General features: G+C 40.4%; 5 protein-coding genes across 9 annotated transcripts; 2 read left to right on the forward strand and 3 right to left on the reverse strand.

The window, feature by feature from the left end:
* Nucleotides 1-202: 202 nt before the first annotated feature.
* LOC104425163 (probable UDP-arabinose 4-epimerase 2) lies at nucleotides 203-5029 on the forward strand. 3 transcript variants are annotated; one of them, XM_010037770.3, is made up of 11 exons: nucleotides 203-661; nucleotides 1670-1794; nucleotides 2129-2191; nucleotides 2311-2415; nucleotides 2513-2620; nucleotides 2748-2839; nucleotides 3291-3432; nucleotides 3649-3743; nucleotides 3923-4052; nucleotides 4145-4289; nucleotides 4481-5029. In XM_010037770.3, the coding sequence occupies exons 2-11, from the start codon at nucleotides 1672-1674 to the stop codon at nucleotides 4717-4719; spliced, it is 1242 nt and encodes a 413-aa protein (XP_010036072.1). In that variant the 5' UTR covers nucleotides 203-661; nucleotides 1670-1671; the 3' UTR covers nucleotides 4720-5029. The 3 variants fall into 3 exon arrangements, with proteins under 3 accessions (XP_010036072.1, XP_010036071.1, XP_010036069.1); XM_010037769.3 differs by having other exon boundaries at nucleotides 204-661; nucleotides 2308-2415; XM_010037767.3 differs by having other exon boundaries at nucleotides 205-661; nucleotides 2293-2415.
* Nucleotides 5030-6055: 1026 nt separating this feature from the next.
* LOC104425161 (probable folate-biopterin transporter 7) lies at nucleotides 6056-9625 on the reverse strand. Of its 3 annotated transcripts, none has more exons than XM_010037764.3 (3): nucleotides 9296-9625; nucleotides 8222-8522; nucleotides 6056-7540 (listed from the first exon to the last, which is right to left on the reverse strand). In XM_010037764.3, the coding sequence occupies exons 2-3, from the start codon at nucleotides 8502-8504 to the stop codon at nucleotides 6486-6488; spliced, it is 1338 nt and encodes a 445-aa protein (XP_010036066.1). In that variant the 5' UTR covers nucleotides 8505-8522; nucleotides 9296-9625; the 3' UTR covers nucleotides 6056-6485. The 3 variants fall into 3 exon arrangements, with proteins under 3 accessions (XP_010036066.1, XP_010036065.1, XP_010036067.1); XM_010037763.3 differs by having other exon boundaries at nucleotides 9198-9624; XM_010037765.3 differs by lacking the exon at nucleotides 9296-9625 and adding an exon at nucleotides 8882-9186.
* Nucleotides 9626-10829: 1204 nt separating this feature from the next.
* On the reverse strand, nucleotides 10830-16092 carry LOC104425164 (OVARIAN TUMOR DOMAIN-containing deubiquitinating enzyme 11). The gene is made up of 10 exons (XM_010037772.2): nucleotides 15761-16092; nucleotides 15076-15247; nucleotides 14212-14285; nucleotides 13722-13776; nucleotides 13570-13644; nucleotides 13313-13386; nucleotides 13165-13213; nucleotides 12177-12261; nucleotides 11387-11443; nucleotides 10830-11272 (listed from the first exon to the last, which is right to left on the reverse strand). The coding sequence occupies exons 2-10, from the start codon at nucleotides 15244-15246 to the stop codon at nucleotides 11229-11231; spliced, it is 684 nt and encodes a 227-aa protein (XP_010036074.1). The 5' UTR covers nucleotide 15247; nucleotides 15761-16092; the 3' UTR covers nucleotides 10830-11228.
* Nucleotides 16093-17910: 1818 nt separating this feature from the next.
* LOC104425165 lies at nucleotides 17911-18686 on the forward strand. Its single transcript, XM_010037773.3, has 2 exons — nucleotides 17911-18112; nucleotides 18238-18686. The coding sequence occupies exons 1-2, from the start codon at nucleotides 18017-18019 to the stop codon at nucleotides 18349-18351; spliced, it is 210 nt and encodes a 69-aa protein (XP_010036075.1). The 5' UTR covers nucleotides 17911-18016; the 3' UTR covers nucleotides 18352-18686.
* A 215-nt stretch (nucleotides 18687-18901) lies between these two features.
* Nucleotides 18902-25566, reverse strand: LOC104425166 (gamma aminobutyrate transaminase 3, chloroplastic). Its single transcript, XM_010037774.3, has 19 exons — nucleotides 25340-25566; nucleotides 23705-23841; nucleotides 23427-23511; nucleotides 23184-23256; nucleotides 22739-22836; nucleotides 22418-22510; nucleotides 21828-21901; nucleotides 21710-21748; nucleotides 21534-21622; nucleotides 21374-21450; nucleotides 21015-21089; nucleotides 20740-20787; nucleotides 20566-20649; nucleotides 20332-20419; nucleotides 20175-20253; nucleotides 19985-20075; nucleotides 19824-19902; nucleotides 19312-19427; nucleotides 18902-19098 (listed from the first exon to the last, which is right to left on the reverse strand). Exons 1-19 carry the CDS (start codon nucleotides 25367-25369, stop codon nucleotides 19024-19026), a joined length of 1530 nt encoding a protein of 509 aa, XP_010036076.2. The 5' UTR covers nucleotides 25370-25566; the 3' UTR covers nucleotides 18902-19023.
* Nucleotides 25567-26441: the final 875 nt, after the last annotated feature.

The raw sequence follows: 26441 nt of genomic DNA on the forward strand, positions 1-26441 counted from the left end.
TCACAATCAAGGTTATATTTTAGCTCATACTTACTTACCAAGAGTGCAACCAGCAAATTAGATGCAATATAGCATGAATAAAACAAGATGAATATCTTGAGCTCTAGATGAAATCAAATATCCCACATGAACTAGGGAAACCAACCAGACAAAGTCGCGAGGAAAAATATCTCGAAAATCCTGTCCCTCCACCATCCGAGCTCTCGGAAGTTGCCTTTAAGAGGATGCGAAACGCAGTGACTCGGTCCCCGCTCGGATCTTGATTTCTAGCCAAGAATGCATGTACACTTGGCACTCAATCGAACTCCTCGAGAGATCATTTGATGGGTCGTTGACTTTAACCGAAAGTGGAGCAATAAGTCTCTTGCGGATCCTTTCTTTGGAATGGAAGCGTATGAGTCCAATGTTGGAACGTTACCGTTTCCTTGTCCAAGCTGATGATGCATTGGAGGTGACGACCTAGAAGACCAGGACTTGGTCCGAGTTCCCGCCTGGGCATCTCTCTCTCTCTCTCTCTCTTTCCTGCTCTCGTTGTCTTCTTCCAGCCGCCTGTAGATGGTCAGGGAAGTACCTCTCTAATGCACAGAGCTCGCAGTTTCCGAGGTTTCTTGCAACAGACCCGCACCTGAAAGTCATACCGAGTCTTGTTCAGGACCTTCAGGTACGAGATTGCATCCGTGAATTCTGAACTCAGAGGGTGTTGCTTTTCTTCTGCTGAAGCTTGTCTCAGATGGTGGTCAAATTCAATTCAATCATGCATAGTTCACAGACATGTTTGTTGACGGATTGCTCTCTTGATGTTTAGTTCTCTGCTTTTTACTGGTGATGCTTCTGCTGCTTTGGTTAAGACTTTTCTTCCAATCGATTCTCTGCAAGATTCGATTGGCGTCGATCTTCTATGGACGATCTTGCAATGCTACTATTGTGTGTTTTAGCTTGATTTGATTGCTCAAGACGACTGTTGGTGTTTGCTGATTACGTCCTCATCCAGTGTAGAGAGAGATTGCTGATCTCTGTGGTATTTGGAAAGTCAACTATCACTGTACACCTCTTTTTGCCTTTCTGGCTTTCTTTTCTTTATCCGTTTCGACGCTCATGATTCCCTGCTTTTCAGCGTTTGAATTCTGTTTTGGTAATGAAACGATTGAACTCGTGGCATGTCAACTCTCGGTTTATTTTGGCCAAGAAAAAACTCAGTTGCTGTTGTTTGAGCAACTCTTCATTTCACATTCATGTAATTGTCTAAGATGCTTTACTCTCTGATGCTCCCGTGTTAGTTGTCTCATGTCAAAATAGGCAATGTCGCATTTTGAAAGAAAAAAGAGTAGCGTACATATTTCAAAGAATACAAAGTTGAGTTGATCCCTGCAATGATGAATAGAACATCAGGCTTGCAAATAATTCCTCTGTCAATCATGACTTGATTGTTTCACTTGTATAGGGAGCCTGTGGGGAAATTTTTAGGCCATCTAGATTTAACTTCTGGCTAACTCAAATTTCTCAAAGTCTATATTTGGGCTATTACTTTGGGAGATTTCCTTTTCTTTTTCTTTGCATTGATAAACGAAATCTGAGTGTGAGGTTGCTTTGGTTCTTTATGCATATTGCATACAATGCATAAAATCCAATAAGCTGCTTACCAGTAACTTAATTGCTGCTGCATTTGTAGGCATGGATATTAACGACCGGAAGCAGAAGAGCATTCTCGCTGGAACAGTGCTTCTGGCCTCTGCTCTTACCATCTTTGGGATCGTGATGCTGAGACAGCCAACCCTTTACAATAGCCCTGGCCTAGTACGACCCAAATTTTGGCAATTTAATAATGAAAACGAGTGCCTTCTGTGCATATTGTTCAGTACAAGTTTCAAGCGCAGTTGCTTCCTGCAAATACTTCTCACACCAAATATCCAATTCTAGCTACTCGCACAGATTTAGATGGATGACGCTGGCCCTGACTAATAAGTCAAATCTTACACTTCAAAACATTTTCATCTGTGGTTAAATGGCCCTTTCAATCCATGTTGACTCCTTCGACTCAATTGACCATCATTTGAGTTGATAATATATGTCGCCAAGCCAACAAATTTTCTGAGCTCTCATTGAATTCTTCCTTTCATTCTATGATCAGTCTACTTCTGGGAATGGGGAGCACAAGTCTAATAGTTCTCTCCCTACTCTTTCAAGGCAAGAGGTATGAATAGCTGAGTCAAAATACTGCGATAGGATTCTTTCTGTTTCTTTTATTGGCCTTAGAGCTCATCATGCATGATATATTTTTGTTCAATATACTAGAATGGCCTGTTTCAGCAGCACGAAGCAGGAGTGACACACGTTCTGGTGACTGGAGGTGCCGGTTATATAGGCTCTCATGCTGCCTTACGCTTATTAAAAGATTCACATCGAGTCACAATAGTGGTATGCCGTGTTCAGAAATGTGCAGCGTTCATTTTTCAAGTTTATACTCCAAAAGTTGAAGTGCATATCAACAAACGACTTCTCTTTGCTTTCAAAGGACAACCTTTCACGTGGAAATATAGGTGCAGTCAAAGTTCTCGAGAAGCTATTTCCGGAGCCTGGTCGTCTTCAATTTATTTATGCAGACCTGGGAGATCCAAGAGCAGTATCCTCCTGATGGTCCTACGGTGACCTTTATCAAACATACTGACTTTATCTTTTATTGAATCACTTTTTTCCAATGAACTCGGAAGGGGAAAATTCGATTGTTTCTCCTTAAATTCGAATGGCAGGTCAACAAAATTTTTGCAGAGAATGCGTTTGATGCAGTCATTCATTTTGCAGCTGTAGCTTATGTTGGGGAAAGCACACTGGATCCTCTTAGGTAATTCCAGTTTCTGAAACCCAAAAGAGGCGGCTGTTCACAATTTCGAAGGCCTAACAAAACAAATCTTATATATTGTTCATTATATGGCATTCTCATGGTCAGCATAAGAATTTCTTTGAACTGGAAGCTTATGCTTTCTATATTAGTTCCCATACCCGGTCTAATGCAAGCACCTTCAAATGAGACACCTAGGTTTTCACACACTTCGCACCAACGTTTAAGGCGTTGTTGTGCTTTTACTAATTCTTCCAGCATCAAGTTCATCTATAAAGGCCATCACACCATGAAAAGCATTTCCCTCACTAAGATCGGCAATGTAAGCATCATGCTCATCATTTCTTATAAAATTGACATCCCAATCAAATTCCGAAAGCTAGGCAGAACATCTTTTTGCCAAGTATGTCACTTGGCAATCCAGTACTGATGCTAATTTTAATGTACCTGGCAGGTACTACCATAATATCACATCGAATACTTTGGTAGTGTTAGAGGCAATGGCTTCCCATGGTGTGAAGAAATTGATCTACTCGAGTACCTGTGCAACATATGGAGAGCCAAAGAAGATGCCCATCACTGAAGAAACTCCTCAAGTAAGTTTCTTATGGTTTACAACTTCTGCTCTATTTCATGCTGAAGATGCTGAAATGACGTGCTGATGCCAAAGCAAAGCAATTGAATGGCTAGCGATTAACGTCATCTGCTAACATTGTGCAAACATAAACGTGATATGATACTAAATTTGCTGTTCAAACAAATCTTTGGATATATGTAGAAAAATTGACTGTACAACTAAATACATTGTGCAGCTCCCGATCAATCCATACGGAAAAGCCAAAAAGATGGCAGAAGATATTATACAGGATTTCTCCAAGAATTCTGACATGGCCGTCGTGATCCTGCGGTTCGTGGCTCTGTATACTTCAATTAAATCATCTGTCATTTTTCATAATTTTTCTTTCACTGAGGATTCCTTAAAAATGGTTGAGGTCAAATACTGAAAGAAAAGCTCACTCACCATATATTTTAGTCCTAAGCAGAGGGCTCAAACTCTTACTAACCGCCAAACTACTACATGTTCAGATATTTTAATGTCATTGGATCAGATCCAGAAGGCAGATTAGGTGAAGCTCCCCGACCGGAACTCCGTGAACATGGTCGGATATCAGGTGCTTGTTTTGATGCTGCCTCGGGCATTATTACTGGGTTGAAGGTATGAGTTATATTTCCTCATGGTAACATCCTGTGAAACCGTGAATAGAACTGATGAATTTAAAGATACTGACTTCATGATGATGTTTCTAGGTAAGAGGGACAGATTATAACACTCCCGATGGCACTTGCATCAGGGATTATATCGATGTCAATGACCTCATTGACGCTCATATGAAAGCTCTGGCCAATGCCGAATCTCAACAAGTGAAGACTTACAATGTTGGCACAGGAAGAGGTCTTAAAAAACTTATATTTCTAATAACGGATGTAGGAAGAGATATATAGTATAACCCCCAACATGTTAAGTAGTTATGTTCACGCTTTCTTATTGAACAAATTAGTGCATTTAGGATTATTAGAACACTCTTTTGCTCCTCTACAGTAGCTCCTGCTTACTGAAAGCTCTTCTGGTCTCTCCTGTCTCAGGTAAATCGGTGAAGGAGTTTGTTGAGGCGTGTAAAATTGCAACAGGGGTCAACATAAAAGTCGAATATCTTGATCGTCGGCCAGGGGATTACGCCGAAGTTTACAGCGATCCTTCAAAGATAAGGCAGGAGCTGAATTGGACAGCTCAGTATACAGATCTTCGAGAAAGCCTTCGGATTGCATGGACATGGCAGAAGTCGCATAGAAATGGTTATGGCCCCCCAATTGACGCACATTGAATGTGAGGTGGTCCTTATATTTGCACGGTCGGATTGGCTATAAGAGGTTGCTCTCACAGATGAGCTAAATCATGCAGACTTTTTACATGTTCGATAATCAATTAAATTGCCTGAATTTTAGAGATCTCCAGGAGAGGTTGCAGAACCTGGTGACAAGGTAGAAAAACGGTCATGATCGACATGGCTGCTGATTAGTAAGTGGGTCCGCTTCAACTCATATTCGCTTTCCTTGGTGTAAAAACAGTGAGCTTACATTCTACCTCTAACCCTTTTTGCTAGGAGAAGGAAAACAAAATCTTTAATTTTTCAACAACAGCTTCAAGATTCCCATGGTATAGTTAGGTTCTACTCTCGGGTAAAGCAGGGTCAACAACAAATCTCTCTATGATAAACAAATCCTTTTTGCAAGTTCGTTATTGCGAGTAGTTCCCTTCGTTAGTTGGGAGAAGAATCCGCCCGAATCGGATTTGATACTTTACTCTGACGGCAACTAGGTTCCTAAAAAAATGTGATCTGTCATTATCCTCAATATCAATATCTTGCGAGGAAGGGGATAAAATGGAACGATAGATCATCCAGAAACAAAAGCAGAGTTTGGAACAATCAGATTGCATATCTAAACTGTACTGGAAGTGGTGATTAACTGTCTACCTGGTGCATGTTCAAGGGTCGGTAGAGTGACCACTTATCAGCAATGCTATATAGCCGGCACTTCGACTCATCAACGGTTAGACAGTCTTTCGTTACCATAGTAAGCTGCAAAATCCAACTTTTTATCATATTCATTCACGTCTCCTAGTTCAGGAACATAGTCAGGAACATAGTACACGAGAACCGTCCAAAGACTTAAAAACTGGTATCAACATCAGCACAAGTTCTCTCTAGGACATTGAAGAATATCACCACATTTGGTCATCTGCATTTCTAGCAGAATTTAAATATTTTATGGAACAATGGCAAGGGAAAACTAAAGCTGTTTGTTGTCTGGGTTGCCAGATATTCTATCGAGCTGGCCACACAGTGGAAGAATATCGAAGGACCCATCCGAGGAACCATAAGGCATTTTGCGCAGCCTGCAGAATTCCTTGCAAACCATCGGATCCTTGGTTTTAAAACATCCTCCAGATTTTATGCAAGACAAATTTTCACATGAAGCTTAATGCGCCGGAATTAGTTTTAGAACAGCCTTGTTCTGATGGATAACTGGTGAACAGAATTCAAACATCCTTGTTCTGATGGATAACTGGTGAACACAATTCAATCTTTTCTTCATATTGTTCTGAAATCTGTGATAATCAAACTTCAGCTTCGCAGAAATCAGGGAAATTTATAAACATGACCAAAATTTTGTCGGTCGTGAGATTTCTGGAGGTAGGTGTCAACCAACACTTTAAAAATGTATAAGAGGCCAGGCACCGTCAACCAGAACTCAATCCAGCTCCACAATTGCCAGATCACATACACAGTTCTTCAACAAAAGAATAGTTGCATCAGTACTAGGTTCTATACGATTAAGGGCTGAATAAATGATCGTGTCGAGGACATTGGATAGAGAGATCTTTCACTCCTTTGTTGGAAACAGGGATCTTGCAAACCTTTGAAGGAGATGACAGCAGCTTCAGCAGGACTATTTCAAAGATACACCTAGCTACAACGACAGCTCACAGTTTCTACCACCTGTATAATTCTACGTGTCGGTTTATTGATAGATACCTAATTGAATCATACAAAAGAATTAAAGTGATGAAGCATCACTACTATAGTAACTACTCCCCCTTACTCCTGGTTTTGGATCTTGTGGCATCATGGATCCATGATGATTGAAATAGCGGCAACAGCGTGCAAACCGCTTGTATTGCAAGACCCAGTGGAAGTCCTGAAAAATCATCTCCTGTGACACCAACAGATGATGCAAGCGCAACACCAAGGAATCCACTGATTATAAATGCTAAGGCAATGGCCGACATGACAAAAGCTATTAAAGATCCTTCACACCCCAGTGGACAGAGTTGCGCCATTAGGACACTGAAGGGTAGAATTTTGAAGAAGAAGAGAACTTCCATGACCCCCGAAAAGATGACTACATACAACGAATCCGGAACTCCCATTGTTTTGTAGACACCTTTGACAAAGAGAATATCTGAAACCATGAACAGGGCCATCATAACCTGAATTGCAGAAATCAGTTTCCTTGGTGGGACTGACTTCAGATGACGATTATAAACCATACCCCACAGAAGCATTGCCACTTGGCCAAACACTTTTGATATCCCCAATACCGATGTGTCGATCTTGAGATACTCTGTTTGGTAGAAGAACATGGTCCCAGTGAGAGCTGGAATAACTGCATAGGATGCTGCAAGCCAGATTATGGAATTAGCAATCTCGGGTCTTTTAAGGGCAGATAAGAGATCAGAAAGTTGCTTCCCAATCCCTGCTTTCGTCACAGTTTTGGGGAGGTCAAGAGCGCTTTCATGGACACTGATTGTAACAATAAACTGCGCTGCGAGGAGAAGGCCAAAAAACAGAAACATCATCTGCGGAGACATTCTCCCGATAGCAACACCAACCAGAAGGTTCCCAAGGACACCGCCGAAAGAGGAAGCCATCCAAACAAATGATGGGAGGTCACCGGACGAAGACGACCTATTCTTCTTCGAAGATGAAGCAGGCTGTTTGCCTACCTCTGCGACAATGGCATCATTTGCTACCTCTGCGATTGAAGCGCCAAGATTACTTAGGAGGAGATAAATCGAGAGGATTGTTATACTTGATGGGGAGAGAATTGCTATGGCTAGCCAAGACACTGCTTGCAAGAATGCTGCATACACAGAAGAGAGAAAAAGACTTAAGTTGAATCCATCCAAATAGATATACTAGCAGATACGATTGCAGCGAAGCAATTCTATTAATATTATGATACAATGATATCGCTTTGACTTATGATGAATAACTAAAATCTCTGAAGTTCAAACCATGATAGGAAAATAAAGATCTCTATTTAACAATAGAAGGCATGCGATTATTTCATTCATGCTGTTCTCTCAGAAGATTTTCACGGTCAGAAAAATGAACTTCTACTTATTCAATCCAGGTGTCTCTAAGAACTGTAGAACTGGGAAAATATCTATCCAAAACCTAGGTGCCTCTTATATTTAGTTCTGCCATACTTTAGAGGAAATAATGCACTACTATATGTCAGACAATCCTCTCAAATCCATATTTAACCAGCTAAATAGAGGAATACAAGTTCTTGTCCATTGAGCCCCACAACAATCTACTGTCTATCATAGCTCAAGTCGATTCATGTACATACACAAATTGCAGCAAGTTGAACATCAAAGGAAACTAAGGTGTGAAGCAAGAAGCATCAAGATAGTTGACTTTAATTTCATCTATAATTTCGCTTTACCCCTAATCTCCAAAGCAGCATCCATATACTTCTTCATTGAAACCAAGAGAACGTAGATGCTGGACCAACAAACGGACCCCAAACACTTACCTCCGAGAGCAATGTAGGGCAGGCGGTGTTGGCCCTTAACATAAAATGCGTCGGACACCACCCCATAGAGAGGCTTGGCGACCATGGGAAGGTTGGCCGCGTTCTGGAGGATCTGGAGGGTGGAGGGTTCCACATTGAGGCCATCCTTGAGGAAGAAGTTGACAGCCATCCATGGGAAGCACCTCAGCCCCTGAATACAGTATCCTATTCCTAGTACTACTTTCCGAACCAGCTCGGTGCTGCTGCCATCGCTGCCACTTCTTCTTCTAGTCTCCACCACCATCTGATGCGAACTAAATCACTGCAAATTATAACACTGACAGTCAGGCAATCATAATTCAGGGCTAGATCACAGGACAGCGTTTCCTTTTCCAGCCCTTTTTGAGCCCCTCAATTTGGAGGTGATTCAGTGGTTTTTTGAAGTAGAACTGACAAGCAAGATTGGAGAAAGTCTTTATCTTTGAATTGGTGGACAACAATATCTTTTCCAACCCTTTTTATGCCTCTCGATATGGAAGTTATTCAGTGGTCTTCCGAAGTAGAAGTGATGTGCAGGATCCCAGAGCCGATCTTGTCCAGTTTTATTGGAGAAAGTTTGGATCTTTGAATTGGCGGATGCATACCCAAAGCAAATTCTCAACAAATAAAAAGAACACTCACAAATCAAAGGAATTGCTCGGGTTCAAAGAGAGGGAGGGCAGAGATTTGCACCCCAGAAATTCATACACACGCGAAGTCCAACGGTGTCAGAGATTCACAGGAAAGGCGAAAAATTCAGGAGTCGCGTAATTGATTGGAAAAATGGCAAAAACAAGAGAGAGCGCCGACAGAAAGAGAAGGAAAGTCAAGACCACAGATGCAGAAACAAATTTAGATGCAGCACGGAAATGGAGTAACGGAAGCGACAAGAAGTAATGGCAACCCCCCACCTCGTACACTGTAGAGAGAGAGAGAAAGAGAGAGTAGCTGCGAATACCTCAGGGCGGTCGGCAGAGAGCGAGAGAGAGAGAGAGAGGAGAAATTCCGAAATGGGGGTGCGTGGCAGAGAATGGGCAACCACCGAAACCGACCCACCTTGGTACGAGACGAGAAAAGCCGGAAGCGCCGAAGCGGCTTTGAATCGAAGCCAATGAGAGGAAGACAAGACCCGCAGGGTAGAGAGAGAGAGAGAGAAAGGTGTCGTCTTCTGCAAGGTTCTAATGGGTCTCCATCATCATCGCCATCAGAAGTAAAGATCGGACAGACCGTGGGCGCGTCATGTGTTTAGCTCGGATTCGTCTGGACATTTTTCGGCTCCGTTTTTTTGACTGATGGGTTGACGACGGACGTCATTACAATCAATCACCCGCCCAGACGATCTCCAAAGATACCTCGAGGAAGGATTCTTGGAGCTTTGAGCCATCAAAGGACGATGTTTCTCTTTCTTCTTTTCTACTTTTGCAACTAATGAGTGTAGTAATAATTTCTTACAGGCGTGTAATGAATGTATTTCAACCGTCGTGTCGGAGAAGCACTGTATAAATATTCCAACGTATAATGGTCCATATACGTATTCTGATAGATGTCGATGCTTGCCGACAACGTGTTTGCTGTCCGGGACCGCGTTTCGGGCTGGTTTGACAGCAACGGTGAACCCGAGATTTGCGCATACAGGAAATGATTTAGATGCATGGTGATCTAACTAGACTTTTCAATTTGCTCGACGCGTGTTACTCTTTGGTTCCTTGAATTCTTTCTTAATAGTGAACAGCAGTACTTGAAGGCATCTTACATGAAAAGAACAGATAGATAACTCCAAACCAAAAGGCGTGGACAGAAGAAAGTTATCACGGCAAAGGGAATGCACTTGTAAAAGCAAAAGCAGTATCCACGTGGATGTGACCGTCCAAAGATTCGATAAAACCCTTCGAAGCGTGATGCATCATCGTTCCCGCCTTCGCACGTTAGGTGAGATCACGAAGGGCATGGACTCTAATTCATAATTGAGAAGGTTAGTCTGCTCATGTGTACAACAACAACATGGGGATCGACGCGTGATTATCGTTTTGTCATTCTTGAAATTACTTTCAATGTCAGAGGAACCTCGTATCGATTCTCTATTCACAGAACTTCATGTCCTTGAAGTTCCCTTTAGTCCACTATATATCTGTCTCAAAGCAGAAAGACGGTTGTATTGGGTTTCTGCTACCATAGAGGCATTTTCTTCAGAGTAGGGCTCACTCAAAGTATATCCTTTGAATCTTCCTTCTCCTGTAGCAGTTTGTTGCTATGCCATGGAAAAGAATGGCTTACCATACCGAATCATTCTAGAGTCCCTACGAAATCCTGATTCCGATTTCGCTATAATTTCTTTCCAGTTCGACTATGCTTTCTAGTTCAAGGAAGGAACGAATCTTTGGAGACTCCGGCTTTATCCCCCCTGACTGATAAGATGAACCACAACAATATGAGATACCGAAAATCTCTGAATGTGAGATGCATCGGCTTCTTCGAATCTTTCACTATGCTTTCGGCTAAAAAGCTAGAGAATCGGCAACGTCCTCATGTCTTTGGGAAATTCACGAAACACCAGGTTTCATTACCATACCCTGTCAAAATGCCTGAAATAGATCCCCCATACCGACCACTCCATAGCTATGTAAGAATAAATACAATGCCTAGAATATGGAAAGGATGACCTTTCAATTTATAATTCCTTTAAACAACTTCAGGTCTTTGGTTTGCTATCTTCCTCCAATTTAGTTTTGTTCCAAAGAATGTAAAAACAACCAGAAAGGTCTACAATAGAAGTTATTTCCGTGAACTCTGGGTTGTCATGTGCCCACGAGTGTCTGTCTTCTTCAGTCTAGGACTGCTGTTATGTACAGAAAACGATGATCTGAAAACAGATCTCCAAACTAAGTTTTCTCGGCAGTTGAAGTAACGCTGATAGCACAGCATATGCGAACAATGCATTCCACTAACAGCTGCCAATGCTGCAGGTCGACCTCATGATAACATTGACTCTTCAGAAAAGCCAGTGCTTTTTTCGGGGCTTTTGAGCAGGAACATCTGCAGAAAACGAAAACCACCAAAGCATCTTTTGTTATTTAGGGCCAAGAGTGAGAGACATGAGAAGTCACCATAAGCAGAAGAGCAAAGATATGAAAGGTTGCACATCCTCACCTCCTCTTTCGTATAATGAATTGTAGTGTACTTCACTCCAAAAGCTGAGCCACAACTCTGGAGTCACAAGAAGGCCGTGATAAGCCAGCATTTAAAAATAAGCAGCACTTCAACCAGGTCTCTCACATGAATTGCCATAAACAGTACAATGTACAGCCGGCGAGTATCATGCAGAGATGGCTACTTAGTGGTCCATTGGAGTTACGAGCTACCAAAGTAATACTAACATATTTGTCCCACAATAACAAACGCAATAATCAAACTGAGAGTCAAAAAAACACGTAGCCAATAAAAATCCAAAATGGAAAAAGAACCTGCTTTGACATAAAACATAAATTTTTTATTGTTGGATCTTTATTTAGATAATGAAGAGAGAGGCATCTACTTTTAACAATGAGAAGTTACGAAAAACCATTGGATTAATATTTTCCAGCAACAAAAAAAGGGCCACTGCAAGGGCTTTGGTTACCAATTGAGGGTACTGCTTGCTATTCCCTTTATATAATTTCGATGCTATGTTGTCATCTGTAGCTTTGTGAAGGCAAAGAGGCAATCCAATTCCACAAAAATTTGACAATGTGATGCACAAGACACATTGTTAAAGGTAGACATTTAAATTCAAAGGCTCATAGCAGTTATTTATACCAGTATTATCACTATTGACAAACAAAATAGAAAAAAGGAAACAAACCATCTTTGGGTGGACAGATTACAAAAGGAATGGGAACGACCAGTAGGCTCAAACATGCAGGGAGGTTACTGAATTGTCACAATATTTATTATTATTTACCTTTTGTAGGAGTCTTCCCATTTGGAACAATCTCAATGTATGAAGTTTCCTTAAAAGAGGTCACCAAATTAATTTTTGCTGCAAACTACAAATATCACCAAACGAGCATGAATAAGTCAACAAGTCATCAGAGAAAGGCATTTCAATTTACTAAAAGAGGGAAAAACTAAGATCATGATGAAGAATAGCATGAAAAATTGTAGTAAAAAATAATGAGAAACTGACCAAATCAGAAACACAAAAAAAAAAAAGAGCATGTAGAAAGCTTAAGGCTGGCAAAATGTTGCAACATGTGACAGAAGCGATATTTTAATTTGAAGACAGTGATGCAGGGGAAGCTCTTTCAAGACTAAAAAAGACTTGCCATCTAGTTGGTTAGTTGCTTCAAACTTCACACCCGATAGAATTATATGATGCTTTCCTCATTCAATTGAGTTTGATTGTGGACTCTTTAGTTATCTTGAAACAGATATATGTTTACTATTCTTATTTTTGGCAAAACTAAATGCAATCGGACTCAGTCACTGTGGAATAGCTAGTCTGACAGAAAGATGTCTTTCTAAAAGTTCATTTAAGGCAGTAAATCTGAAAGGTTGGACATAGTTACACTGAAGAAAGAAGTCCAACTAGAGCGGAACAAAGCTCATGTTTGCAGATTATTCCTTAAGAGAGCTTTGAATGCTTTGGAAACAAGGTCATTCAGCTTAAGATGCTACTAACTCAGGATCCTGCATGAATAACATGCTATGAAAGACTTTAGCAAAGTTTAGGTAACTGATGCCAGAAATCATATCCCAAAATACCGAAACTGAAGTCAAACACGGTTTTAGCCTATTCACATCACAACATGAATGGTTATTCAAGTCTACAAAAAGATAAACTGGACAGCAGCAATGCCACCTGAAAAACATTAGGCCTTTCAGCAAGGTATGCTCACTTGACCGAAAAAAAAAACAGAAAAAAATCCAACAACAAAACTTCCACTTACACGGTCTGCAGCTGCTTGCAGCGTGACATGGTCTCCCCATTCTCCAGATCTGGAGGCATACGGAGAAAAAAAAAATCAGACTCGGGAAAACCACAACTAGCATATGGATAGCAAAATAAACAAAGCTATGTTACTGAAGATATCTAACTTTTTCATCTTCTTTAAATAGCTCCTGTACTTCATGGGCACGTAACCCTCATATAATTTCCTCTCATGCTTTAGCTGGAATAAAACGAAAATTGGAATCAAAGCAGACAAAATCATAAGATGAAAGTTTCTAAATTTTAATAGACAACATAAGCAATCTTTGAGGCATTTGATTACATCTCTTCCAATACATCTCTGCAGAGGCAGAAGATCAAAGGGAGTACTATTAAAAACTTGGGATAAAAGTATCAATCATACCTGCTTTATTACCTCCTTCCTTACAACCTTGTGATGGTCTGGATTGCGAAATAATTGATCAGCTAATGCTCGGAACTGCTCAATTTGAAATAGCATCACAAAATGGCTTTCCATCGTGACAAACCATGAAAGAATTATCTCTAGAGCCAAACCTGGCAATTTCCATCACCTTCAATTTGCATCTCCTCCAGATTATACGTCACTAATCTGAGAGAAGGGGAAAAACAAAGAATGCATTCCTAAGATGCAGTGTATTAGACCTAAGAATAAATAAACATGCATGGCATATATGACTTCACTTCTCAGCATTTCCATATTGAATTGATAACCATCATAGATAAAGGGAAAGGGGCGGCAGCAATTGTCATATCAAAAAGATGTTTTAATTCAGGCTTATCAGTATTATCGCATGATGCAAAGAAAACACAAAAAGCCAAAATAGGAAAAGGACCAAGTAGCTGGATATTCGGGATATGGAAACAAGCGATTAATTTTGATGACAATCTTCCGTTCAATAAAACAAAAATTAGTTGATGATAGAGAGGTGAATACTAGGAAAATGAAATTGCATAAAGAGGACCATGCTGAACCTAGCATAACAGTATCGGTATATTCTAACACTAAACATGATCGACTGCAAACCTCTCAGAGAGCCGCTCATGATCCAATGATGCTTCGCTTACGTCAGGAATCTTTTCAATTACCCGAGGAGTGTGCTGCCAACATAGTAAACTTGTAAATCACCTGCCCGTTGTAATTACTATCCACAGCTCAAACCAGCAATGTCATACCAAGCTACTAGGAATTTCGCTTAATGGCAGTGACAATGAGAGTGGAGACGCAGGGTACAGGGTTCAACACTAATGAACTCAACATTACCAAGCAATAGTAAAACAAAAAAATTGCTGCTGCTTCTCTGAATTCTTTGAAGCCATCTGTCAACAAGCACAAGTTTTAGGATGTAAGCCCCAAAAAAGGTTAAATGTTGTGCACAGTGCCTACATCTAGTCTTCAGGGAAACCAATAACTACTCTGTGCTAGTGTGTCTTCTCATATTTTGGAGCTGAAACATTAGAAATAGATTGGCCTAATATATGGATTAACTCCAGCATTCGGAGAATTTTTTAACTTAGGCATCAGTTAGTGTTATATAAATGGTCAAGTCTGAAGAAAAAAAACAACTTAACATTTGAAGATGTCATGAAGCCTACACTGAATAAGAAGCAATGACCATCAATGAAGTAAATCAGTAGGAATTACAATCCAAAAACATGCACTACTTGAGACTGAGTATAAATTTCTAGCAATTGCATAAATAGCCAGTCAAGCTATTGCGTCAGTGTAATTGACGAAGGTTGGCGTAAACAATACCATAATCAAACAAAAAGAAGCAAAAAGAACCTCCTTAATTGCCTCAAGGAGAGTGGTAGACATGAATTTTCTTAGGAAAGAAAGGAATCTGGTAGATATATTAGGTACCGTAAAATGAAGGAGGCAAGAACATACCGGGATAGAATCCAGGTGAGATAGTCTCTTTGAAAGCTTCCCATCTACCTTAGAGCTCTCTTCTTCTGCCAAGATGGCCGCGATGGTTTGGTCGTCCTCCGTATCATCATGGAAGCTGCTGTTCAAACTCGAGCTAGAGCTCCGACTCGCATTGCTACAGCTTTCCGTCATGCTACATAGACACCAAACTCCATATGAAGTCCACAAAAAGATTAAAACGAACCAGATCATCTCACAATCTCCCCAACCATGCAGCAAAAAAAAAAAACAAAAGATAACAAAAAACCGTCAACATTTACAAATTTTCCAATACAGAACCCAATTCACCAGCCCGAAACGGAATGACCCACATAGACAAATCAATCCGGAAGGCAAGAACAGAGGAACCTAACCGGATCACCGAAAAGACCCTGCGCACCAGCTCAAGCAATACCCCCACAACGTTCCTAACCGTGTCAAGCATCATCCCAACCGACCGCAACTCAAGAGGAGACCAAATTGACAGGAGAAAGAGCGAGACGAGGAAACGAAACGAAACCGCCAAGAACGCGAGCGCCCACATCGCAACTCAATTTAATCGAAAAACCCAGTAAGCCCCACGCCCCCATCAACTTGCCGTCAAGGAAAAGGCCGAACCCAGAAACGAGACAAGCGAGAAGGGCGCGCCCGCGACGCCATTTCTTACCCGGCTGCTACGGAAACGGAAGGATCGGGAAGGAGGAGGAGGATCGGGACGGAGGAGGCGGGACGGAGGCGCTTCCTTTGCTTCGTCCGGGGATATGCGTAGAAGGCTGCGAGGAAGGCAAGCTACTTCTTCCGAGACGAGACGTCGTCATCGCCGGTTGCTGCAGCGGTTGGGCTAGTTATATATCTCTCTCTCTCCGACAAGGAAACCTCGAAGCGGGCTACGCACATGACTCGACACGACACGGCTTCAGCCGACGACGACGACGACAAGAGGTTGGTGGAGATGGGAAGAGATTTTTGGGCGATTAAAGTCAACGCCGCAACTGGCTGCGTCGGCTTGGACCCTTCTTGCTTGCATGGATTATTTCACAAGATAACAAAACAAATGGCCCATGAACTTTAAGTTAACACGTGAACCGATCTTTGAATCTTAAATTTATTTGATGTGTTCTTTAAATAGAAACGTTCGATGATGTTATTTTTTTTTATCTTGAATTAATAAAAAGATAATATTTTATTGAAAATGCACGTAATAAAACCCGATACCTTCATTAGAAAATCATCACTTAAAAATTTAAGTAAATAAGATATGACCTGATTATGATATATTAATTACTCAACAACACTTATGAGACTTATTTAACACAATTCATAAATGCATCCTAACAATATTCGTGGAGCTTCTGCATTAACTTAATCTTAATTTAAATCTCCAATGTGCAACTTCATCCCCTTTTTTTTAGCCAAACCATGAAGTGAGTCTACATTGTTACACTACAATACTCACCTGCCCAAAAATCAAGTTGGTCACCAAACACCACGTAAATTGAAGACCTATCAATCTATCATCACCTCTAAAACCATTTATTGGAAATGCATGACAGAAGTTTATATACCATATTTAATTGATTAAAAATTTAAGAATCATATTATATATTAAAGCAAAATTGTAATGTATGTTAAGGCGAACGATTAATTTTTTTATGTACTGCCATTTGAATAACACGTGTCCAAAGAGTAGTCGAAATATTATTTAATCAAATCTGCCGTTTTTTCTGTCAAGACAGCTTGAAGAATTCTCTTCTTGTTATGAACGCGGATATAAGGACATTTCGAAGAATTGGGAGGGAAGAGAAAAGAGGAGAAGAAGAAATGTTCTTGTCCACGTGCAACTTGACTCATTCAAAATCGGTATCGTGTATGCCCATCAATCCTTAATTTAGTACGCTCGGACTAAATTATTGAATCGAAACGTGTCTTTGCTAATCAAAGCAATTTTTTAACACGGAGTTAAAAAGCATTTCGAAAATGCTAGTCACACGACATTTCATTTGATACAAGTGTTGAGATACACGCCTTATCAAGGCTTTGTTTATTTTGTAAAAAATATTTAATTTAAAAAACATTTTCTTAAAAAATTATTGCGTGCATAGCAATGAAAAGAGTTTTTTGTTGACAAAAATTTACATTTAAATATTTGCGCGAATAATTAAGTAATATAAACGATCATTTTTAGATAATATTTTTTAAATTAAATATTTGAGTTAATATCGCAAAAAATCACCTCCGATATACTTTTTTTTGACTCACTTAAGATCTCAGGGAACACGAAAGTGGGAGGAAATTCCTCCCCATTCACTTAAGGCACCGGCGACCGTGAGAGAGATTGAACTCCTCCCTTCCAAACCATCACGGCCGTAGCTAAGGCGGTGGTCACAGATCAATTTACTTACATCCTTCATTATTTCACAATATATTATACTGTCAAATTATTAAATTTGATAATATGCGGAAGATGACGGGTATATTATTTTGAAGTTTTGTTGTGTGTTTGTTATAGATATATTAATTTGTTATTTTTATTATATTAATCTAATTTAATAGATACAAACTGAAAATAAATTTGTAAAAAAATATGAATTTAGGATGTTTAGGACTAAGAAATTAATCTAAGACAAATTTGTTATATGTGTATCAATTTACAGTTTTTCATTGAATTAATTTTATATATTTTTCGCAAAAGATACGAAGAACTTGATTTTGCCGGGTCCCACGTGTAATCCCTAGGATCTAACGGCCAAAATACACCGAACTCGCGTGCATCCGACGGCCTTTACGCGTCGTTCGTTTATCCACACGCGAGACGTGGCGCGACTGCTGCAACGGTGGTCGAAGTTGCAGTTGCAGAACGACGCGGTTCATCATCGTCTTCCTCTCGACCGTGCAAGAACTACACGTTCGATACCGGAGAGCAATGGACGCGGCGATGCAGATAGCGATTCCGGTGGCGGGGATCCTCGCGGCCGCCGCCGTCACCTTCTACGCCGTCAGCTTCGCGGAGATCAAGGAGGTAAGGCGAAAGAAAGGAGTTTCCTTTACCGTCGCTTTCCTGGTTCTCTGATTTATCGGCCATTGGAGGAGCTTCGGGGATTTCACCTTTTTTCGGGTCTTGCCTTCTCCTCCTTGCGCGCGCAGAAATCGTTCAGAGAGCTGGATGAATCCGAAGATAGCGCGGGAGGGTTCGAATCGTCTTTGAGCTCCAGGAAGCGGAGGGCCAGAAGGAAAGCCGATAAGCCCGGCAAGTTTTGAGCCTTCTCCGGTTCCTCTTTGGTCTTTGATTGGCGCAAGGCGATGTTTGTCACGCGAAAGAGGTCGGATTTCGATCAGCGTTTGCGTTCTTCTAGTTCATAGTCTGTAATCTCAGCTGTTTTCTGTCGAAAGACGCGTTGATTTCGTAAACAGAGCAAGAGTTCCTCGCGCTCTGTACTCCGATGCATCTCTCCGAAGCGTGAAAAAGATCGGATTTTGTATGTTCTCAAGTCTCCACGTTAGCAAGATTGATTGTGGGTCACTCATTTTCACTGCTTCTTTATCCATAACAAGACGCTCGCTGATAGAGTAAAAAAGAGTGCATTTGTTCCAAGTGATTTCCTTTTTGCCGTGCTTGCTTTCACCAATTTTGAAGAATTATTTCATTTGAGATCGAGATCGTGATCGAGTGATCTTTGCCTAGCCGAGCCAGGTACCCAAATTCATCTCAACCTGTTATCTACTAACTTTCCTGAATAGCCATGAAAGGATGTGATCGTGCAGTGAAACCCAGAACAAAAGGAATGAGACATGTTTGGTAGCCACACCATGAGAGAAGATATGCAGATCCTTTATTTAAATACCCATTTGTTCCATATGTCACAACGCCAAATGGATTTACATTGCAGAGACCCCACGCCGGTTTTTTCGCCGTCATCTGCTCCTGTGAAATTACTTCTGCTGAGATTTCAGCTCCTTCACCCGCTCCTCAGTCGCCTTCAGCGCCTTTCCATAGATTCTTATTAGCTGAGACAGAGAATGGAGTCAAGCCCAACTATAAAATGCTATGAAAGACAGACGGTGTTCGTGATCATGATCATCATCTCACTGTGAGAAGCTAACGGCAACCGGACACAAGCAGTATACTGAAGTGAAGTTCCTCAGGCAGGGGAAGAAAACAGGAGGAGGATAGATCTCAAACTAGATTATGGAACACGAGAATGCAGCATGTAAACTTACCTCATCGACCTCTTCAGGAGTGATTATGAAAGGCGGAGACATCATAATGTTATCGCCAGCTACACGCACCAACATACCATGCTTCTCGCACTGCGCCCCGAAATACGCACCGATTCCTGAGAAACATGGAACTCGCTCGATCAAAATTCGAATGAGAAATCGAGAATACAATGCAACTAATCTCTACTCAGTAACAGATAACCAACTTTAAAGGGACTGCATGATTGACTTCAGACGATTATGAAAAATGCATCTCAATATCAGGATTAGGCAGCATGCAAGTGTTCGTGCACGCAAGTGCCCTTCTAGCTGAAAACATGCGCATGTATATCAAAGGATAAGCGAGACTTTGTTTGCCTTCTGTCTGCATGGTCAAGTTGAATGCAGGCCATTTACTTTCAATGTTGACCAAATTTTACTGGATGAAAGAAACGGTTGCTGTCGTTCATCAAGTCTTTCACTTCGTGATAGAAGTGAATTTGTGAAAAAAGACAATCTAATATAAGATTTACCCCATTCAGGAGGAAATGGATCATTAGGTGATTTATTGTCCGTAAACTCGGTGCCAAGAATCAGCCCAGTTCCTCGAATCTGCAGAAGAGGACCACATATTGACTGAGATCGAGTCGTTGGAACTATCACGTGCTCTAGTTATGCAAAATATGAACTGTACCTCTCCGATGATTGGACTGTCCGAGAAGGCTTTCAATCCGTCCTGGAATTTTGGAGCAATTCTATTTACTTGTTCAGGAATGTTTCTTTCCCTGCAAAAACATCAATATAAAATTTAGAGATGCATCGGAAGAAACTAACAAATCTCAGACACTTGACCCAATGTGGAACACATGAAAATAGGAACAAACTTGTATATCTTGAGGGCCTCTATTGCAACAGCGCAGGATACAGGATGCCCAGAATATGTGAATCCATGGGAAAAAGAACCTGATAAAAAGGAAATTCGTGAGAAGAAACACAAAATGCAGAAGGAAAGAAATAATAAAGAAAAAGGAACTGACATACCAAGTTTGTTGCTTTGAGAGTAAATTACATCTGAAACTTCAGGGCTCACCATTACAGCTCCAATGGGCAAATAGGCAGAAGAAAGGGCCTGAAAAATTAAAACATGAAGAAGAAAATATCATTGATCCTGAAAAGGAGAACACTTTATTTTTAGGAGTTGGGGAAAACAACTTATCTAGAGTGAATTTTCAGGCCAAACTTGCCAAAAGTACATGTAGAGTCTCTGAATCTTACCTTAGCCACAGATACAAGGTCAGGTTTGATATTGTACTTGTCACATCCATACATCGTTCCCAGCCTTCCAAATGCACAAATCACCTAAAAGAAAAGGAAATTTGAGCTGAAATTTGAAGGTAGACAAAAAGAAGCTCACAAAAAGTTACCCAACACATAAGGATGTGGAATAACCTCATCTGCGATAAACAGAATATCGTATTTCTTGACAACAGCTTGAACCTACATTGTATGGAGCACAAGTCATCGATGAGAAGAAGCAGTGAAAATTCATTTATGATCTCCAATGTGTAGGCAAGATACAATTCTGCCCATAAATTATTGTCTAATAAGCAGTGTGAGTAAGAAAATTCATGCAAAGAACGGAACCCAAGAAAGACAGGCTTTTAGCCGTCCACCATGAGTACTGGAAGCCTTTATAAATGAAATTATTTTTGGCCCCTACTCACCTTCTCAAAATATGTTGCTGGAGGAGGTATGACACCTCCAGCCCCCATAACAGGTTCAGCAATAAATGCAGCAATCTGCAAAGGAACCACCAGAGTTTCATCAGGAAATATCAGGGCATTCTATTCAATTCATCAAGAAAGATCAGTACTCTAGCACCAGTATGATTTGCAAATGGTTAGCAAACTATCATTTTAAGGCCAATAACCAGAGGTCAAGTGGATGACCAACTTACACATGCAGAGGCAAGTGAGTGAGCACTTACCACACTTGTACCCGTGAATACAAACCTGAGCTTGCGCACGTGCACGTGTGGGTGTGTGATGTGAGAGAGAGAGAGAGAGAGAGTGAGAGTAATTACCGTTTCCGGTCCTTCTTTGAGGATAAGATTCTCCAAGTTATTGGCTAATCTGGTTGAAAAATCCTCTTCCGTCTCACCTACAAATGAATTTAGCCAATTGCTGAGTAAAAGGTTCACAGAGTAGCAGTTATTACCACGGACAAACTGTCCAAGCTAGAACCTGGAAGATGATATCTCCAGTAGTGAGGACAGTCAGTATGCAACACGAATGGAGCAGGCAAATCAAACTTCTGATGCAGTGCTGGTAGGCTGTTGAGACAATGTGCTAATGTGTCAGTTAATTAGTGAGCCTCCTATAAGTAAAGGTTTTTGTATAGAAAAATATAATTAACTTACCCAGAAAGACTTGCTGATATCAATGTTGAACCATGATAGCTATCAAAAAGCAGAAATAAAATGAGTCCCACTTTGGTAATTCAGAGAGAAGCCATGAGTACTGAGTGATAACACCTACGATTTTGCACGAGCTATAAACTTCTTCTTTTCAGGTCTTCCAAGTGCATTATTGTAGTACCAGACCAACTTCACCTATAGTCACATTGATCAAAGTAAAAATGGTTATAACACATTCTGGTAGTGACCTGACTGTTGTACTGGACCAATGGCTGTAGATATTGCAGGAAGCTTCATGAGAAGAACAACGATACTTTCACCCAAAATTATCACTTTCACTTCACACATGAACGAGCAAAAGTTTGAGCAGAACATCATCGTTATTGCTTGTGATCGGGATAATTTCCTCTCTTTTCTTTTCTCTTTTTCCTTTTTCTATCTGTACATCTTCGTTACATTCATTTACAGAATGCTTAAGAAAGCTTAAATCTCTCTTTATGCACATCCTAACTGGATAACAAATCTAATTTATTAGCTCTAGCAGGCAAATATGAGCAACATCAATCCTCTCCAGCCTAGCTTCTTTGGTTTATACTTAAACAATGCCAGGATTTTTATCCGATGCTACAGTTAAGCCATAAAAGAAGAGTTTCCTCACATCACTAAATGCTTCATCTTATTAAGACAATCATATCAAGGAGACTATCATACCTGAGTATCATTGGCTTCTGATCCACTATTGGTAAAGAACGCCTTAGCCATTTTCCTTGCTGTAAAAGTTTCTAGAAGTTCCTTAGCAAGGTCCTGAAATATGAGATAGTACTCAAGGAGTCATTTTAGAGCCATTCTCCATTGTCTGTTCGTTCAGAAATAATAACTGACAAAGCTGTAAAAGTCTATGAGGGACATCATGCAACAGGAAGTTGGAAACACCAGAAAGCAACAGAAACATATAATCTAAATATGTGGCATCATGCAAAGAAAATGAGTCATGATGTAACTATCATAGCAAACTAAAGAATCATCTTGTACCAGAGATGGTTTGGTAGTGCGATTCCAAAATGAGTGATAAAATGGCAAGGTGTTCAACTGCGCTACAGCAGCATTAACAAGTCGTGGTTCATTGCCACCTGCAATTATCAAACCAGTGATCAGGATTTAAAGTGATAACATTACTGCCATTTTTCAGTAAGTTCTAAACTTGTACAAGTTGTGATCAGAGAAGAAAGCAAAAGACAGAAGTATTGGAGGACGTCTACTAGGGATGGGCACGTGACTTATCAGTCATATATTCATGGGCAGAAATTCTCGGGACAAAAAGTTACGAGTGACAGATCTGTAAGCAATTTCCTCTCTTCTCTTTCCTTTCTCATTACTGAGTGAGAGGCTGTGGATAATGAGGTTTATAATCTTTCAAGTATCACCAATATCCGAGGAGGGAAGGGGGGATTTTGATTACAGAGGAAGACGAGAATACCTAATGCCGTGCACCACAGACCAGCCAAAGAGTCAAGATATTTCTTCCCATTAATGTCATACACGTAGCTTCCCTGAAATCAGTCATTAACACGAGAATAAGCTGCAAATTTTTTAAAAGAATGAATCATATTCAAATAACAACTACCAACAATAGGTAAGGCTTCTACAAGTGACTGGTGTCAGCTGCATGCTTCTACAATGTATATACCAGATTAACTTTGGCAAAATGATGAACACCTACCTCAGACCTTTCAATCACCAATGGATGCAAGTCTGTAGTTTGCCAGCCCGCTGTAAAAGGAGCCAGCATATCATGGCCCTTAAACCTAGAAGTATCCAATGTATTAACAATGTTGCATCAGTAACATATAGGATGGCATTCCTGATGTTACCACAAATACATCAATCTGACTCTAATAATGCCATAATTTATATTGATGCATGGCGCGCAATATATAGGTAAATACCATCAAAATGCCTTAGAGCCATAGAGTAAGTTAAACAAGAAAAACCACATACCCTAGACCATCTTTTGATTCGGTTGATTCTTCCTTCTGTAAGGATGCCCCGGAGCTATACAGTCTGGCAAGTACAGGAACTTGTATGAGGTGCTCCTGGCAACTTTTTGAAGATGCATGTCTTGCATATGAAGAAAGCTAAAAGTAGAAAAACATGGATTACCATCACAAAAGCAACAGAAAGTATGGCCAGATATAAAGCAAGACGGCTGAAGACAGATGCAATCCACACTCGACTGCTTTTTTCAGTTTTAGACATTCATAACCTCATGCCATGTTGAACATGATATATGAAACTATGAGCAAAGTTTAGTTGCTGTAATAAAGCAAGAATAAACAGTAAATTGTGCTTAATAGCTTCAGTTCCAGATCTAAGCACAACTAAATTAATCAACCTCCAAATTCAATCCATTTCAAAGAAAAAAGGGCCCTCATAGTTTTCGACATAAGAGACTACTGCATGAAAGGAGCAGAAGAAATTACATGGAGTTCTGAGAAGAACTTGTGCAGTACTGTTTGTCATTACTCTCAATCAGACATGGTTCTGCTGATTTATTACATGCATGGAACTCAACCACAAGAAGTGTCAAACAAGTCGCTAAAATCATACGCCAACAACTCATGGAGGTTGCAGTGGCCATAATGAAGCGCAGAATGAGAAATTCAGCACAGTTGAATAAAGAAGTCTTCTTAAGAGAATCAATTAATCTCAGACCGATTCTCACATCGGTACTTCCAAAATAACTAGAATGGATGTTTTACTTTCCTAGCAAAATATGAATTGTTCATATCTAGTGCTGTTTTCACACACCGCTCTTAATTACTAAGGAGAGTTTTTTTTTTTTTTTTGGTCGGTCTACTCTACTCCTATTCTAACGGTCACTCTCAAACTTTTGCAGACTTTTGCCCAGCGGGCATGGGAGTTGAAACTAACTCCTAAAACTAATGCGTCCCCACCCCAACCCAACCCCAGAAGGTGGGGATTCGAACCCTCCCCTTCCCCTTCCAAGTTGGAAGGAGAGTTTGCCTATGGGTTCTGGTACAATTTACTCAATGTATGAAATATGACTCTCTCTCTCTCTCTACACACATTTTGCATCAGTCTACAAGACCAAAGCCCTGTTTTCAGGATCTGGATCAATCTTGGAGTGGTTCAACATGGGCATAAAGAAATCAAGTAAACATGGTGATGTGTCTAGATACTCTCATTCAACATCTCTGCAGCAGCGAAATTAAACCGCAATCACGACTGGGTAATTGGTGAACTAAGAAACAAACTAGAGTGAACGGAGTTACCCGAAAAAAAAAAAAAAAGAACAGCGAATCGATTCGAAAAGAAATGAAGAATGCGGCCCAAAAGACAAAAAGGTAGAAAATTGAAGAAAAACACCAACCACCCGACACTGATGATTTCAAGCCCGCACTACTCCATCAACAAATCGCGTATCTTTCCGACACCACGACAACAAGATCAAGAACAAGAAAGGACCCAACTTCGGCCATAACTCAGCCCGGGGCAGGTTGCCCTCTTCGACCCTCCAAAGTTCTCTCGCGATCGAAACGACCCATCGGCCAGAAATCAAGAAACGGAGGCGCGGCGACGACGATAGCGATCGCCGTGCGAAAGAATACGGACCTGGGAGCGGAGGAGCCGGGCGATCACCATCTTCCTGTTTGTCCGGAGCTCCACGAATTCATGCAAAGGACCAGGAGACTGTAGCGAGAGATAGAACGGAGAGGGGACTGCGTATTGAAAGTTGATGAATTATTCGTGGACGATGATGGCGATGGACATGGGACCGAGAGCAAGGACCGACCCCTCAAGAATTCAAGATAACGCCAACCTCCGGATGCAGACGCCAAGATCCACCACGTCAAGATCCCTTTGTTTTCTTCGGACAAATGAATAAAATAAGCTAATCCAGATTCAATTACTTTAAACAACAAACACATTTTCTTAATTTATCCCGATTTTGCTGATTTATTTGTCTCGACCTGGCTTTCGTATCTTTGTTTCCAAAAAGTTGCTGCTCGTCTTTTATATTGTTTGATGCAGAGTACATAAAATATCTCGAGATATATTAATATCGACGTATAAAGTTATAACAACAATTTTTAATCAGTTACGGGCTTTTGGAAGATCCCAAAAAGTTATTTTAAAAAAATTGAGAAGAAGTGGTGGCTTTTAAATGCCCATTGACCTATAAATTATAGGAGAAAAGAAAAGTCGAATTCGGAAGAGGCCGACAGGACAATTATTGGCGGACGAAATGACTATTTAGCCCCTCCATTATGCAAATTGCTTGCGGCAGAATATAATTGACAACGGCTCGACAGAGAACGAGAATTTTCATAACGCGTCTATGCGACACTTACTAATTAGATTTTATGAAATAATTTTTAATTTAATTATCTAATAAATTCCTTGAGATACTCACTAATATTTGCAAACTTTAAGTACACCCGAAGGAAATATTCTATCTCGAACTTTCACCTAAAAATTCTATAAAATATCCATGTTTGCTAAAAAAAACAATAATAACTGTGTATCTCTAAGCAATGGATTTAAAATGTGAACAAAATTTATCAACGTCATCCAATTAATCTTTCTTGTATAAATTCTAAAACTAAAATGACTTTTCTTATTTTACAACTATTCGAATTTAGTTTTAGAAATAACTCGAATCACACCTTTCCTTTCCTTCGTGAGGCTCCTTTTCATATTAGTGCAGCATTGC

Source organism: Eucalyptus grandis, chromosome 11, assembly GCF_016545825.1.
Source record: "Eucalyptus grandis isolate ANBG69807.140 chromosome 11, ASM1654582v1, whole genome shotgun sequence".
NCBI classification, from domain to species: domain Eukaryota; kingdom Viridiplantae; phylum Streptophyta; class Magnoliopsida; order Myrtales; family Myrtaceae; genus Eucalyptus; species Eucalyptus grandis.

Coding starts and splice junctions, on each gene's coding strand:
- LOC104425163 (XM_010037767.3), top strand. CDS start 1,672: ATGGATATTAACGACCGGAAGCAGAAGAGCATTCTCGCTGGAACAGTG. Junction 2,840..3,290: donor AGCACACTGGATCCTCTTAG/GTAATTCCAGTT, acceptor TGTACCTGGCAG/GTACTACCATAATATCACAT. Junction 4,290..4,480: donor CAATGTTGGCACAGGAAGAG/GTCTTAAAAAAC, acceptor CTCCTGTCTCAG/GTAAATCGGTGAAGGAGTTT.
- LOC104425161 (XM_010037764.3), bottom strand. CDS start 8,504: ATGGTGGTGGAGACTAGAAGAAGAAGTGGCAGCGATGGCAGCAGCACC. Junction 7,541..8,221: donor GCCCTACATTGCTCTCGGAG/GTAAGTGTTTGG, acceptor CTGTGTATGCAG/CATTCTTGCAAGCAGTGTCT.
- LOC104425164 (XM_010037772.2), bottom strand. CDS start 15,246: ATGACGGAAAGCTGTAGCAATGCGAGTCGGAGCTCTAGCTCGAGTTTG. Junction 13,387..13,569: donor GGAAGGAGGTAATAAAGCAG/GTATGATTGATA, acceptor GTTTTATTCCAG/CTAAAGCATGAGAGGAAATT. Junction 13,214..13,312: donor TATTTAAAGAAGATGAAAAA/GTTAGATATCTT, acceptor GTATGCCTCCAG/ATCTGGAGAATGGGGAGACC.
- LOC104425165 (XM_010037773.3), top strand. CDS start 18,017: ATGGACGCGGCGATGCAGATAGCGATTCCGGTGGCGGGGATCCTCGCG. Junction 18,113..18,237: donor GCTTCGCGGAGATCAAGGAG/GTAAGGCGAAAG, acceptor TTGCGCGCGCAG/AAATCGTTCAGAGAGCTGGA.
- LOC104425166 (XM_010037774.3), bottom strand. CDS start 25,369: ATGGTGATCGCCCGGCTCCTCCGCTCCCAG. Junction 22,511..22,738: donor GCACTACCAAACCATCTCTG/GTACAAGATGAT, acceptor CTCATATTTCAG/GACCTTGCTAAGGAACTTCT. Junction 19,903..19,984: donor ACAGTCCAATCATCGGAGAG/GTACAGTTCATA, acceptor CCTCTTCTGCAG/ATTCGAGGAACTGGGCTGAT.